General features: G+C 42.9%; 1 protein-coding gene across 4 annotated transcripts in view; it reads left to right on the top strand.

Annotated features, from left to right (window-relative positions):
* The first annotated feature begins 1,533 nt into the window (after positions 1-1,533).
* TCF12 (transcription factor 12) overlaps positions 1,534-15,844 on the top strand; it is a 386,352-nt gene continuing 372,041 nt past the window's right edge. For all 4 annotated transcript variants that reach the window (XM_054716203.1, XM_054716202.1, XM_054716201.1 and 1 more), the window contains exons 1-3: positions 1,534-1,841; positions 2,792-2,888; positions 3,864-3,936. In XM_054716203.1, coding sequence (XP_054572178.1) covers positions 2,814-2,888; positions 3,864-3,936 — 148 coding nt within the window. In that variant the 5' untranslated portion in view covers positions 1,534-1,841; positions 2,792-2,813. The remainder of the gene's footprint in view (positions 1,842-2,791; positions 2,889-3,863; positions 3,937-15,844) is intronic.

Raw genomic sequence — 15,844 nt, 5'->3', positions numbered from 1 at the left:
TTATGAAACTTTGAGTTTAGAGTACATGCAGGTTGCCTCTGAAGCTGTCTTGGAATATAATACAAACAAATAAAAACTTTCTCAGAAGTCCCCAGCAAACTGCTCTTCTCAGTGGCCCAAACTGCATTATGCCCATTGCTGACCAATAACTGTAGCAGGGAATGTGAACATGCTGGTTTATTTTAGTTGGATTTATGCTGACTTGCTTATACTGGAACCATATACTCCAGTACCCAGCCAGGGCAGGGATGTGACCCTAAGAAGGGGAGGGGGGGCGGGTGTTTACCTAGGTAAGGAGGAGTAGATATAGGGGAGGCTACTACTGGATCTGGCACAAGGTCCAGGGTGTAGCCATTGACGTCATGGAAAGCCCTACCCCAAGCTACAATTGCCTTCTCCCGCTGGACAGCTCCGGTTGTAATCAAGTCACTGGTAACTGCATATTTGCAGGGAATCTCCCTCCTTGCTTCCCTGTGTAAGTCTGGGCTCCAGAGGCTCCCTGTCCTGGTTGTTACCCTCAAGGTATTGGCTGCTCCCTTCAATTTGTTACTTTGGATGTCTCCTTTCTTCAGGGTTTCTCCTCCCTGGCCCTCACTAGTCTTTACTGCCCTCGCTGCCCCCCAGAGAGTGAAAACACTGGCTGCCATTAGAGAAAACCTTACTTCCATCTCCGAATCGAAAGGCATTGAGGCTTAGTTATTTTGTCTTCTATTCCGTTTGGGGATTCGTTAGGCCAAGTTCAGAACTTGCGCCCAGATGGTGCCTGTGCGACAGGCTCTCCCTGGGCCAAAGGAAGCTGGTTCGGTCCACTTCCCAGAGCTCGTCCCGCTGGGCAGCGTGGGGGCCCCGAACGGGATTCGGGGGGGAAGAGGTGCCTGCAGACGTGGGGGCCTGAGGGGGTGTAGTATTGGGGACCCTGCAGCCCGCGCAGCTTTGTGGGGGTTTGAGGGAGGTTTGGCCCCTTCTGCCCTCCGCTCAGCCAGCACCTCCGACCCACCGCCCCTACTCCTCGTGCGGACCGAGGCGGCCGGGGGTCCCTTCCCCACGCACGCATCTCCCGTGCCCGGCGGGGCGCAGCCTCCCGGGGCTGGCTCTCCGGGCCCCGCCGCCCGCTCCGGAACGGCAGCCTCAGGCTCTGCGTCCTCGGGCTGGCGGATCCCGGGCAGCGCATCCCGATGGGCCCGCAGGGGCGTCCTCGCCGCTCCGCTTCGGGGCCCGCGGCAGGAGCGGGACCAGCTGGAGCCGGCGCCGCGGAGCCCGCCGTCCCGCTCCCGGGGGCCCCGGAGGCGGCGCCCTCCGCGGGCGGGCGGGCGAGCGGGCGGGCGGGCGGACGGCCCTGCTTCGCGGGGTACCTGCGCGCGGCTCCCGCCCCTCCCCGCCGGCCCGGCTCCGGCCCGCCTCGCCCCGCCGCGGGCTTTGTCCACCGGCCCGCGGCCGCCCCTCCCCGTTCCCGCCGGCTCCTCCCCGCCCCCTCCGCGCCGGCCCCACTTCCTCGGAGCGGCGGCGCGGGCGGCGGGAGCGGGCCGGGGACGAAGGGGTTAAGGCCGAGCTCTTCCCGGCGCGGAGGGATCCGGAGCCCAGCCGAGCGCAGTGCTGAGGCCGCTTCAGCGAAAAAAATGTCCGCCTGAGGAGACCCACAAGTTCTATTCGGGGGGACCGCCAGCCCGCCCCGGGAGGAAGGGGCGGCCAGGCCCGAGAGCCGCCTCCCCCGCCCGGATTCGAGAGCTCGCGCGGGGCAAAGTGACCCGAGCCGCCGGGCGGTGCCAGGGGAAGCCGGAGCCCGCTCCCCCGGCCGAAGTGAACTTTAATCGGGGTGGTTGGATGCGGAGACGGGGCGGCAGGTAATTGAGGGCAGGCGAGCGGGAGGGGGACGCCGTGGCGGGGCGGCGGGGCGCCGCCGCGTCCCCGGCGGAGCGGAGGCGTCCCCGGCCGGCGCCCCAACTCTGTGCCCCCTTTTGTACCGAGCGAAGCCGGGGGTCCCCTCCAAGTTGGGGAGCGGAGTGGGGGGCGGAGGCGAGAGTCGCGGGCGGCGAGGCCCGCGGGCGGCGCGCTCGGCCTGGGCGCCCCGTTCGGTCCTGGGCTCGGGCTCGGGGCGCCTGGGCGAGCGGGCTGCTCCGGCCGCCGAGCCCGGCTCATTGTTCGGCGGGTCCGGGGCCGGCCGGCCGCGGGCAGGGCGAGCAAAAGTGGGAGGAGGCCGAGCCGGGGGAGGAGGGCGCCGGGCGAGAGCGAGACGAGTTGTCGGTGTTTCTGTTTTCTTTTCACAAACGCCCCTCGGACGCTCGCGGGGTGCCCGGCGACCCCCGGGGCCCGCCGGGGAGGTGCGGGCGGCGGCGGCCGTGGACGCGGGCCTGCGAGCGGCGCGTCCCCTGCAACTTGTCAGGTCTATTGTTGCCGAGCCCGGGAGTCACTTCGCATCGCCCCCGCCGCCGCTCGGCTGCCGGGCGCCCGGACGCCCCTCACCCGCCCCTCGGGACCCCCGCCCGGGCCGGCCCCGTGCGCACAGCTCCCGGCGGCGGCGGCGGCGGCGGCGGCGGCGCGGGGCGGGGGGCGCCGCGGAGGGGAAAAAAGGGACCGGCCCGGAAACTTGCGGGAGAGGCGGTGAGTTGCGGGGGCCGCTGCGTTGCTCCCGGGCCGCGCCGACGAACGCGTGGAGTCCCGGACCGGGCGCGGGCTCCCGGCTCTCCCGCCCCCCTGCCCGCGCGGCGCGGGGACCGAGTCGGGTGTGGAGAGCCCGCCGCGCTCCATCCCCTCGGGGGTCGCTCGCTGAGCCCCGGTTCTCCCTCTACCCCAGGACCTGCTAGAAGTGGCCCAAGATGAATCCTCAGCAGCAGCGCATGGCCGCTATAGGGACCGACAAGGAGCTGAGCGACCTGCTGGACTTCAGTGCGGTAGGAGAGCTTCCCGCGGCATCTCGGGGTTCTGCTGAGGTTGACTCAAAAAGAAAGAAAAAGAAAGAAAGGAGGTGGTGGTGGGGGGGGGGAAGCGCCGTGGAGACTAGGCAGCGTGAACTCCCTTTGCTCTGAGCAGAGTTCTCAGGGCCGGAGTCCAGCTCCCCCAAGTTGGACACCTGAACTTTGATGTAATGTCTAGACTTGCAGATTGAAAACTTTATTGCCAAAGGGGTCATTTGTTTTAACCAGTTGCAAGGGAAACAATGTAATCATGAGCTTTGGTTGAGTCACCCTCTGACCCTGATGATGATTAGGGATTTTGAGTTTTCATGTGAAAGAAGAAAATTGTTTTTTCTTCAGCACTCGTAACCATTTCTCTCCCTAAGGTGTGGTATGTGAAAGATGTCACTTACAAGAGGGCCAGCCTTTTGAGCTGAGTATCTTTTGTAATACACATATGTGTGTATGTATATATATTTAACATTTTTTCCCATGGGTAATAATTGAGTGTCTCCAAAGTATCTGTTGAAACCTAAGGGCCCACTGCCCTCACTTTCAATGGTTGAATTCCTTTATTAACTGCTGTTAGGAGTCAGGACCAATCCCTACTTTATAAAACTTAATATAGTGGATCCTTAGTGTATGTGGTAGTTTCATTTGATATGATTCTGACTGTGTGTATTAAATTGTAATGTAATGAGATTTAATTAGTTACAATCATGGACAAAAGTTTACTATTTAAACTTAATAATCTTAGAATCTCTCATTTAAGTAACTGGTTTTGCAGGACAGAGTATAACCAAGTAGTGTTAGCAAATAGTATCATAGTATATTTGCCTTTCTGGGTTGAATGTACATTTCAAATTTTATTTTAACGTCCTTCTGAAATATAGTAACTAACTGATGACTCTTGGTTTGCAAAGAGTCTAAAAGAATTTCAGGACTAATAGATACTTTTGGGTTATTTTGCAGATGTTTTCCCCGCCTGTTAATAGTGGGAAAACCAGACCAACAACACTGGGAAGCAGTCAGTTCAGTGGATCAGGTAAGATGATGTCTAAAATCAGAACCTCATATTTTGATGTTGTGATACAGTTTAGTAGAAAAATATATAAAGTATTTTAATATCTTCATTGTATTCTTTAGTGTCTTGTTAAAATTATAAATAAAAACAGGAAAAAAATAAAATTATAAATAAAAACAACCAAGCCCAAAATGTGGGCTGTTGCTGTAAGGATCTATTGACATTTCACTAAGAATTTCAGTATGGATTAAGTATTATTCTCTTTTTCTATGAATTTTTAAATTGAAAATTGTCTTATTGAGTATAAGGGATTATATCATGCCTCTATATTTAGAAAAGTACCAGAAGAAAATGCACTATGGCCATATGTGATCTTTTAAAAAATGTTTATTTAAATATGTCTTTTTAAATTTTGCTAAATTTTTAATCCATTAGCATTATGTAACCCAGGGTTCTAAAGAATTGGTAAAATATTATTTAATATATGCTCATGAAAAGTAGAATTGAGTCAAGCAACAATTAGTAAGATGCTTATTTTAAAAGATGGCCATTCCCTTAGTAGTTTGCAGCAAATGAACAATTTTGTGGATGGTTATTTAAAATGTTAATGGAATAAAAGTTACAAATAAATGAAAAGGAGTTAGATTTATTTTCAAATGACACCTATTAGGTGACTGAATTCTGTCATACATTCATATTACATGATGATAATGTTTAGAGTAAGATAAATTAGATTCCTATTCCTATTCCTACACTAGTGCTATCCTCTTTAAATTTATCTTCTGTATATTTATAACGACTCTGCTCCATTAACATTTATCCCAAATTTCTTAAGTATCCATATTTTTGTTTTTCTAACTTATTTAAATTCATGATTTAAAAAAAAAAAGACATTCTAAAAGCTAGGTCCGTTCTAATGTACAAAAGCTATAATTTTCTGTTTAATTTAAATTTACTCATTAGTGCTCAGAGATAGATGAAAACAAGAACAAAAACAAACAAACACCTAAAGCCATGACAGTATCACCTTATAAAAACCAGCTGTCAAATCTCTGGGCTGAAACTCCGTAATTCCTCTTTGACTGATACTTTTATTTCCCCTGGTAAAGTGATAGTGATTTCTTAAGATACTGTGAGAGCAAAACATTAGAAAGGAAGATTAAATTAGTAATCATTTTACTACTTTATTACACTTTACATTTAAAAACATTTCTATTTAAAAGACATACAATAACTTAATTTACTAAAATTCATTTTTAATGATGAAATCGTAGCTTATGAAGAAAATAATACGTCGTTTAATATTTTAAATTAAGTACAATAAAAGCACTTTGGATTGTAAATATCCTAAGGCTAACACTATCCTTAATAAAAAGGGTACCATAACATGTCAGCCAAACCCTAGCTCTTCTCCCACCTTTTGCCTTTTACTGGCAATCATTTGAAAATTGTCACTTTTTGGGGAGAGGGGAGAACATTATTAGTTAATGTAGAAGAAGGCTATATTTCCTTTCTTCACTACTGTTTTGAGTATGTCTCAATTTTTGCAACTAATAATTCATTCTCAAGAACTTTCACGTTTACTTTGCCTAATATGTAGTACATGCTTAGTATATTTCATTAATGAATAGTGATATATTGCTGTTTCAGGCTGTTAGTTCCAGCTTAAATTGTGGAAATTATATTTAACTGACACTCATTGGTATCAATAACATGGACTTTAGAAACTTGTTATTAGAAATATTTTCTGTTTTTAGAATAAGGACAATTAGTTTTTACACTTCATAAAATTAAGAAGGTGTGATTTTTATAGTCTGTGAAATTAAAAAGTAGGTGAATTTGTTGTGTATTACAAACATGGCGTTGGAGAAGTTGTAGGTCCTTGCTTCCATTATATGAAAAAAAATTTTTTTTACATTGTAGAAGTGGTTGTAGTATTTGATTTTTTTGGAGTAGGAACTTTTTAGTTTTAAAATTGTTAGACTTGTTATTTATCCATTGAAAGTTTGAATTTAAGCACTTGTATTTAGTGGACATAGTAATTTTTATCTGTGTGGTTTGTTTTAAATCTAGAAAAGAATTTTTAAAAGCTGTGACCTTTAATAATTAGTTTTGGGGAAGGGAAAATGCCATGTGATTATTTTATATCGTAGTACATATACTGGTAGATAGGGTTTTCCTGTAGCCATTTCTTATCTTAAAGACAATGTCTAAAAGAAATTGGTATAGTAGTATTATTTATATATTTTACTGATATTTGAATTATCTGTCTTGATATCAAAGGATATGTAATACATCCTAATGCTTGTTTGTTTGCAGCTTATAAGTATCTAAAGACCTGACTTTCCTTCTGAAGCGCTGACTTAAAGATTAGCGTTTTCTTGTCTTTGGAGTCATTTGTAAAACCCTAGCCTTTTGCCTCATGGAGACTATAATTGTGCAGTATAATTCCTTTCTTGATTATTTGTCCTTTTTAGGATGATTTAATTTCACAGTGGGATTTTCTTGAGAAATAATATATGACACCTTTGGAATTTTTTGAAATGGAAAACATACATGCTAGAGTACATAATGCTATTTTTTAAATTTTATTTCTAAAGCAAAACAACTCTTATGATAGCTGGTACTTCATCAAAAACCACTATGGAAAAGATGAATGAATGTGTATTATTTACTATTATTTGTTTTGAGGAGTCTGTTAAAATGTCATTTTTTCATTAAGGTGTTAATTTTCTTTGCCTGATAAGACTGTATTTATCTGCATGGTATGATAGAGCCTGGGAGGTGCTCTCAACAGTGACCTTGAGAGAGGCATTTCTATAGGCGTTAAAGGTGAGGCACTGTGTTAGGGCACTGTATAAAAGGAAAGCTTGTTGAAAGGATTTAACAAAATTGAAATAGTTAAGGTGTTTATTAAATCCACTGTCCCCTCAACTTTAGGGTTTGATTATGTGGAACTAAGTTCTGATCCTGGGTTTAATTTTTAGTAGTTTAATGTTTATGTGCTATATGAAAAATTTGTTAGTTTTTGAATCCAAGTAATAAGAGATGTTGCGAGGGCTTGGGCTATATATTTGGTATGTGAGCCATATTGAGTCTCTCTGTCTGATATTTCTATCTAGAAAGTTGTTTTAACTAGCAAGTAAAGCTTTACTTTTCCTTGTTCAAATCCGACTTTGATAATAGTTCTTGCCCAAGATTTTTGGAAATAATTGTAAAAACTATTTCTAGCTCTTAAATTTTAAAAGGTATATAGTTTTTTATTCTCAGTTACTGATTAATTTCTGGAGGGAGAAATTTTTCATATGTACACTTAGGCTTTTTGAGAATGTTGCTGTAGTGCCAGAAAACTAAATTCTCATTAAATTGCTCTTCAGCAAATTTTTTTTATTGAGTTAATTTTTTGTAGTTTCATATGCAGTTGAAAGGAACAATACAGAGACCCCATGTACACTTACCAAATTTTCTGCAGTGATAACAACTTGCAACACTAGTACAATGTTACACCTAGGTTATTGATAGTGATATAGTCAAGATACAAGAACAGTTCTATCACCACAAAGATTCCTAGTGTTTCCCTTTATAACTGCATCTACTTGTAAAGTAATTTAAAAAAACACCTATGGTAAGATTATTAAACACCTACTCACCGTGTTAAACATGGAGTAAGCTTTTCAAATTGCCTGTACCATAATTTGAAAATATTTAAAAAAATCAAAAAAGCAAACCAAAATTTACCAATGCAACTGAACTGTAATGTAAGTAGGAATGGTACGTTACATCAGGTAGAAACTAGGTTTAACCTTTATATGTAATGTATTTTAAGGTAATGAGTATGGTATGGTTCATGTTTTGTACCTAACAGTGTTGAAATTTTATAGTAACTATAATGTGTCATAATATACACGTGTTCAAATTTAGTGCTTTTATTTGGGTAATTAAACATTTGTTTCCTTCAAGTTGTAGTGTGAATGAAGTAACTGCCGAGTCAGCAGGCATGTGAGGGGGAAAATACAGTATTTTAGGATAAATATTGTCTGCTATTAAGTGGCTCATTTAAGGTAAAAGTTAAGTAGCAAAAAGTCTTCAGAGAAAAACTGTTTATGAAAACACATACTTGAAAAACAGAAAAATTAGAGACAAGTTTATAACCATGAGTATTGTGTGCTTTTTAGAATAGTTACTGTAGTATTCCTTCAGTAGTCATTGGTTTATAATGTATTTGAAAAATAATTTGATTGGATCACAATTTTTAGAGACTTTTTTATTATATACAGTGTGGTATGCCTATAATTAATTATTTAAATACAAGTTTAACTTTCTTTTAGGCTACTATCCTTTGGTATATCGTTTTCTTGGAGTTTTTAAGTAATTCTCTTGGAACAGGAAGATAAAGATGAAGATACTAAACCTTAAATGTAAATGCAGTTGTTTTCACACTTTAGATTTAATGGGGTTATTTAGAATAATCTTTTATTAAAACCTGCTAGTCTTTCTGTTCTTGAACAATTGGTAATCATGCCTGGAATATCACTGCCTACTTAATGTTGTTAGACTTGGATAACTCTTGCCTTAAGAGAGTAAAGTAACTGTATTAGAAAGTGTCTTCTGAAAAAAAAAGAAAAAGAAAAAGACCATTTCTGGACAGTGTGTTGGACATCTTTAAAAAAAACTTAATAGGACTGCTTTGGATACCACTTGAAAAATTTTTTGGACGGGAATGTTGAAATTACAAATCTAATGCTTTTGCATTTAGGGTATAAAATGAGAAAATAAATATTTAAATATGTCAGTTCAAAAGACTAATTAATGACTTTCTGCTTTGTTAAATAGTGGAGCCATATTTATCAGTTAATTGCATATTTATTTAGTATCTACTTTGTGTAGCCTGCTATTCCAGTAGCTTTTGGGAAGGTGGGAAATGGAGAAGGATATAGATCAAAGAAAAGTGGGGGCATTTATTATGCAGATAGGGAGAGAAATTGTAAAATTGTGAGGTAGATAAACTTTGTAACATAAAAAAATGTCAAAAACTGCACATTAATGTAGTTTAAATTGAGTCCATAAGAAAAAGGATGTGCTGAGGAGTCAGGTAACTAACTGGTCTAAGGAAAACTCATAGATGTTGAATTTAGAGTTAACTTTTGAAGATATGGAAAATGAATAAGGGAAGAGAAGAAATGGCCTCCTAGATGTGGAATAGCATGAAAAGAGACCCCCAAATGGGTATTTGGCTTACTTCAAGGGTCTGTAACATTCAAGGAAAGAGAAGCTGGTTTTTATTGATCCCTGTTCTTGCATTCCTGCAGGAGCTAATATTTATATACTGGAGGCCTGGTGCATGAGATTTGTGCACTCGTGGTGGTGGTGGTGGTGGGGGGGGGGGCGGGTCCCTCAGCCCGGCCTGCACCCTCTCGCAGTGCTGGAGCCCTTAGGGGATGTCCAACTGACGTCTTAGGCCTGCTCCCCGGACATCCTTAGCACTGCTGCCTCCACCGCTGTGCTCGCCAGCCAGCCATGAGCCCGGCTCCTGTGTTGAGCGTCTGCCCCCCTGGTGGTCAGTGCGCATCATAGTCACCGGTTGTTCCACATTCGGTCGATTTGCATATTAGCCTTTTATTATTTAAGACTACTATCTGGAGCCTTATTGCATGGGTTCAAATCCAGTAATTGTCACTTACTAACTGGGTGATTGTGGGTAAATTACTTAACCACTCTGTGCTTCTGTTTCTCAATCTGTAAACTTTAATAATAGTAGCTATCCTCATAGAGTTGTAATGCATATTGACTGAGTGAATACAGATGAAGCTTCAAGAACAGAGCCTGGCAAATAGTGAGCTGTGGTGGAGTAAATATTTAGTGGTGAGACAATAGAATAAGGAAAGCATTTATTTATTCAGGAAGCCATTGTGCTAATGTAGGTATGAGCTAGGCATTAGTATAGGAAGTAGGAAGGAGAAAAGGATTGATAGATTTGAAGGATTGGATTTATGTAGGTAAGAGAAATGAACTAAGGTTGCAGTTCTGGCATGATTAGAGAGGATAGAAGTGCTGGAAGAGAGTAAAGGTGTTGAATTGATTTGAACATTTTAAAATTCACATGACCTGGGACTTTTCTGGCTAATTTAGGGATTTATGACAGAAGTATGCAAGGAGATGAGTTAAATAGGCATGTTGGTTAAAAAACAACAACAACAGTTCTTTCCTGCTTATAAAATTAATAGATAGGTAGTGTTGAAAAAACATCGGAGAACAGGAAAAACGGGAAGAAAACACCTATTATTTCACTATCCAGAGAAAATTGTTTTATTTCCTTTTAGCCTTACATTTACAAAGTTGAGAGCTTAATGATGGTTTCACTTTATATTCTGAATTTTAAATTTTACTTAATATTTTGAGTATTTTCTCAAGTCTATAAATACTTGATGAACTTGGTTTAAAATTGTATGATATTACGTGGAAATGGACATAGCCTAGATTATCAAGTCAGTTCTCTTACTGCAAGAAATTTAGGGATTTTGTTAATTTTCTTTTTTTATAAAAAATGTGATAGTGAACACCTTTTTGTACATACATAGATTATTAACCACTCTTTGATTTCCTTTGGCTGGAGATATAGATCTTGTTTTTCTGTGCCTATAAGTTATAATTAAAACTGAGTAAATGAATACCCCTTAGGGAAATAAACTCAGAGGGAGATAAATTATCAGGCTAAATATTGATGTTAATGGTACAGTTAGATATATAAAATTAGTGATTTTGGTTGATTATTTAATGTAAAAACACAAATTTTTATTAGTATACTAGAGGCCCAGTGCATGAATTCATGCATGGGTGGGATCCCTCAGGGTGGCCTGTGGGGATTGGGTCCCAGCTCGCACCCCCAGCCTTGCAGCCTGCAGCGCCTCCTTGCACCCCGCTGTGGCCTGGTGCCGTCCCCTCACCTGCTCCACCATCCCTCCTGCGGGGTGATCGATTGGGGCCGCCCCCCCCCCCCCCCACTTGGCTCCCTCAGCGTCTGGGAACTGGGCAGTGGCCCCACCCCCAGCTGCTGCCACTGGTCGCCGACTGCGGGGCGATTGGGCTCCTACTTGCATCTGCCTTGGCCTGGCACCACCTGCTCACCTGCTTCACCATCCCGCCGTGGTCCCGCTCTTGTCAGGGTCTTTCGGGGCTAGCAGCACCTCTACTGCTGCCTGTGCTGCATCGCCAATGCCTGCTCTGTTCCGTGCTGTCCCCTGGTAGTCAGCACACATCATAGCGAGCGGTTCAACTCCTGGTCGAACTCCCGGTTGAACAATTTGCATATTAGGCTTTTATTATATAGGACTAGAGGCCTGGTGCATGAAATTGTTCACTGAGTGGGGGGTCCCTAAGCTCGGCCTGCACCCTCTCGCAGTCTGGGATCCCTCTGGGGATGTCTGCCTGCCGGCTTAGATCCTGATCCCCCGGGGATCGGGCCTAAGCTGGCAGGCAGACATCCCTCGCAATCTGGGATCCCTTGCTCCTTACCACCCTGCCCACCTGCTCACTCCTTACTGCTTGGCTTGCTGCTCCTTAGCGGCGGGCTCCTTACCAGTAGGCTTGCTGCTCCTTAGCGCTGCCGTGGAGGCGGGAGAGGATCCCTCCACCGCTATTGCGCTTGCCAGCTGTGAGCCCAGCTTCTGGCTGAGCAGTCACTCTCCTTGTGGGAGCGCACGGACCACCAGGGGGCAGCTCTTGCATTGAGTGTCTGCTCCTGGTGGTCAGTATGCATCATAGTGACTGGTCATTCCAGTCGTTGTGCTGTAACAGTCTCTTAGGCTTTTATTTATAGACTAGAGGCCCAGTGCATGAAAATTCATGCACTGGAGGGGGAGTCCCTCAGCCCGGCCTGCCCCATCTCACAGTCCAGGAGCCCTCAGGGGCGGGAGGCAACCCAGTGATCAGGGGAAGGCAATGCCCCCATCACACCTCTGCTGCTGCCACTACTGGCAGCGCAAGCCTTGGCCAGCCCTGGTTACCTGAGCCTCGGGCAGCTGGGCAGCCGCCATCTCTGATGTATAAGATTTGGGGGAGGAGGGCACCAGTACTTTGATATGGAATTTATCAGAAGTGAGCATGCGCCTCGGGCCAGCCCTGGGCAGCTGGGCTGATGCCATCCGAGGCTTGCCTGTGCCTTGGACTGGCCCTGGGTGGCTGGGCAGCCAGCATCCGAGGCTTCCCTGCACCTCGGGCTAGCCCTGGGAAGCTGGACAGTCACCATCCGAGGCTTGCCTGTGCCTCAGGCCGGCTCTAGGAGGCTGAGGGGACTGGGGGACTCTGGAGGCAGACGTGCGGCTGAGGGGACTGGGCACCACCATCTTTTGGCTGTGGGCGCCGCCATCTTTGAGTGCATGGCAGTCAAATAGCATATTCCCTCCTTATTGGCTGTGGGTGCCATCATCTTTGTTAGGGTGTGACAGTCAATTAGCATATTCCCTCTTTATTAGATAGAATGAATGGAGTATCTGATGGCATTTGTATATGGAGTATAGATTTGTATATAAATGGATTGTGTGTGACTGGAGAGAATTCCTGTAATTCTTCGTCCTGGATTGATTGAAATGGAGTGGAATCTAATTGGAGTCTGTCATTGAGAGAGCACTTGAATTCTTGACTTTTCATAAAAGAGACGGTATAGTGCAGTGGGAAGAATTGGGCTTAGGAGCCAGACAGCTGAATTGGAATCATTGCTTTGTGACTTGCTAGCTGGGTGGCACCCTCTTAAGTAATACTAATGATAATATTAATTATTACTAATAGTAATAATTATAACTAGTGTTATAGTCAATGTTTATTGAACTATTATTATATGCTAGGCACTGTGCTGAGCAATTTACAGGCATTATCTCATATTACTTTGGATAAAATGAGATGTTTCCTGGTTGAAGGTGGGGGAGGAGGTTTGAGAAATGCTGCCACTAGGGCAACATGTCAAAGTTGCTTTTTAGTGCCATAAAGTTATATACATTGTTAAAAGTCTAAAAAGAAGTCAGGCAGAAGGGTAGTTTTGAAAAGTCATAAGTTATGTTAGAACCTTACCTTTTATTTTTGTAGTTGATTTCTTCTTAAGACTTTTTTTTGTAGACTAGCTATTGTATAGTGCAGAATTATGAGTACAAATGTGTACACCTTTTGTACACCTTTTGAAAACCCTCTTCACTGCTTAGGCAGCACCACTTGGATGTAGTGTTTCTCCATATTCTCTCCCCAGCTACTTGAAATGCTTTCTGGAATGAGGTGTAGGCTCAATAAATAAAATAAAAATTACATCACCTGAGAGGATAGAATAGTTGGGAGACAGGTTGGTGAAAATGTTGAGTCTCTAGGGCAGAACTTCTCCACTTTTTTCTTAATGGTAGAGGAGAAGGAACGTAAACTCCCTTGGTACCCTGAAGCAATACCTTGCAAGTGAGCAGAAGAAATCTTAAAAATTCATGTCATTTTACTCTCTGCTCTGTAGCACAAACATATTTGGTGTAATATAAATATGTTTTAGGTAATCACTGAGTAAAATGGAAGTTCTAGTAAGGTGCATTATGTTTAGCTGTGGCATCGCTCTCCTCCTGTTTTGAGTTGTACTTTTGGGGTTAAGGGCCAGAGGAGTGGGATGCAGACCTATACTATCTTTTCCTTAGTGAGAAGCCCACCATTGAAGTATATTATATTCTTTAGATGTCTTTATTTCTGGATCATTTCTTTCTGTAGAAGTCTATGGAGAGAGATCATTACATTAGAAGAAAAATGACTTTGGTAGGGAGGAAATTACTACTTTGTAAACTAAATGAGAGATTTGTTAGTAATGTAACTGTCATTTGAACCTCTGTTTTCTGATTACAGGTAGGCCATCTGTAATTTCTTAACATACCCTTGACTTGAGAAGAAAATGTATATTTTCTAGGGAGAACTTTGGTTTTTTGTTTGTTCCATGTTTAAAATGTACTTTCATAAAGACCATGGTGAGTCATCCAAGTTAGTGTAAGCTGATTGGGGACTTAAAGATCACATTTGAAGATCACACAAAAATGAAAACAGACTAGGGATTGTTACTAATTTTTATTGCATTGGGTAGTGACTCAAGGATGAAACCTTGAATATAAAACAATAAAACAATTTGAGATAAGTTGCAGGACAGAAAAACATTACTTTTTAAAAACAACTACACTACCATATTTTACCATATTTTTGGTTATTAAAAATTGAGAAAGTTTGTCTAAGATGTCATTTTGTCAGGTCTATTTTAGGTGTTAGGAAGGTGCCTGCATTTGAGCCGAGGGAGTCTTTGAATTTGAAAGATTATTCCAGTTACATTAAGGATCTGGAGGCAACCTTTCTCAACAGTTGTTGGTTTATTTATTTATTTATTTTTGGTTTGCTGGTGAGCCATTGTGAAGCTTTAAAATGAGCAGAATCACCTCATATTACTATTCTATGACTTCATTGGTGGTTAATGTACTAGTAGAGAACACAGTTAAATTTAATATGATCCTGCAACTCTAATCGATGAGCAAATGTGCTGCTGTTCTCAGCAAGACTTGAGTAGTGGCAGGGCACCACAGGGATCCCTCCTAGGAGAGAATTACAGTCATCAAGCTTTTCAGTCCTTGAGGCATATGTTGTTGTTTTCCAGTTGTTGGGGATAAAGAAAAGGTTTGTTGTGCCGCTAGAGAGGAAAAAATGCTAGGCTCATTTTGACTTATGGCAGAAGCATGATTTGGCCACAAGTTAGAGAATCTGAGTTTGTATGAGCACTCATAGGCCATGGGTGAAAATCTTTGAGTTCCCCTCTTAGTTTTTTTGCCATGTGGAAGTCCTTCTATATCTAGCTGATTTTGTCACCTGTCAGAAGCCCCTTGCCTCTCAGTGTGGCATTGACATGTTAAGGTTCTGGAAAATGTTTTTCAGTGTTGGTCCCAGTTTGGGATAAAGTTAAAGAGGAAACTTTATAGCTGGCTTGAGTTGATTATGCCTCTCCAAGTAGGCAAGTAATTAGGCCCATTTCAAGACTGTATACTAAATATTCTACCTGTCTCTTATCCAATCATCAGCTAGTTGTTTTTGTTTTAGGAGATAGAACATACTTTATTTATTGTATGTCAAGACCACCGGTTATCTTTCAAAGGGCCACAATCCCTGATCTACAATTTTGAAATCCAAAGAAGTTTGAATAAAAAATTTTCCTTTAAATTGACCATAAACTGTTTTTCATGGCAAAATGTGATCTTATCTGAATGGAGGCCATTGACATTCTCTATTTTCCTAGTTACTGTGTGGTTACCAGGTGCTGGGGGTGATTTGTGACATAGGGTATATATAGTACTCTATATTTCTTTTCTAAAATCTGAAAAACTGGGTTCTAATACCCACCTGGCTCCATGGATTTCCAAAAAGATATTATAGACCTCCCTCTGTATGTGTGCCTCCCAGGTGTTGTTTTCAACTCAACATAAGTAGTTCTTTTTTGGATTAAAAATCTGTATTAGAGATTTTTATTACTTTCAATACAGAAAAAAAATTGTGGTGGACTTGTTACTATAAAGGAAATTCTTCTTGGAATGTAGGCTTCTTAGGTTGAGATCTGTGCTTTTTGAATAGTTTGTCCAATACTTTGATTTAGGAAATAGATTTCTATTTTGAGGAGGGATAAGCTTTTTCATCCTTTGGGCCAAGGAGTGTACTGGTATTTCCCTAGTCAGTTTGCATGGCAATTTTCAGGATGCTAACAGGAGATATATTTATACATGTATATATAAAACCAAATGAAAATAATTATATGATCATCTCTGAAAGGAAATCTCAACACTAACTAGACTCAACTTTAATTGCTGTCTGAGAGCAAACAGAGAAAAGAATTCTACCAAAGCCATCTTCATGAAGAAAAGGAGGAGCTAAGATATGGTTCCTTAGG

The sequence above is a fragment of the Eptesicus fuscus genome, chromosome 5 (genome assembly GCF_027574615.1).
Source record: "Eptesicus fuscus isolate TK198812 chromosome 5, DD_ASM_mEF_20220401, whole genome shotgun sequence".
Taxonomy (NCBI): domain Eukaryota; kingdom Metazoa; phylum Chordata; class Mammalia; order Chiroptera; family Vespertilionidae; genus Eptesicus; species Eptesicus fuscus.
This window is presented reverse-complemented; position numbering and strand designations above follow the sequence as displayed.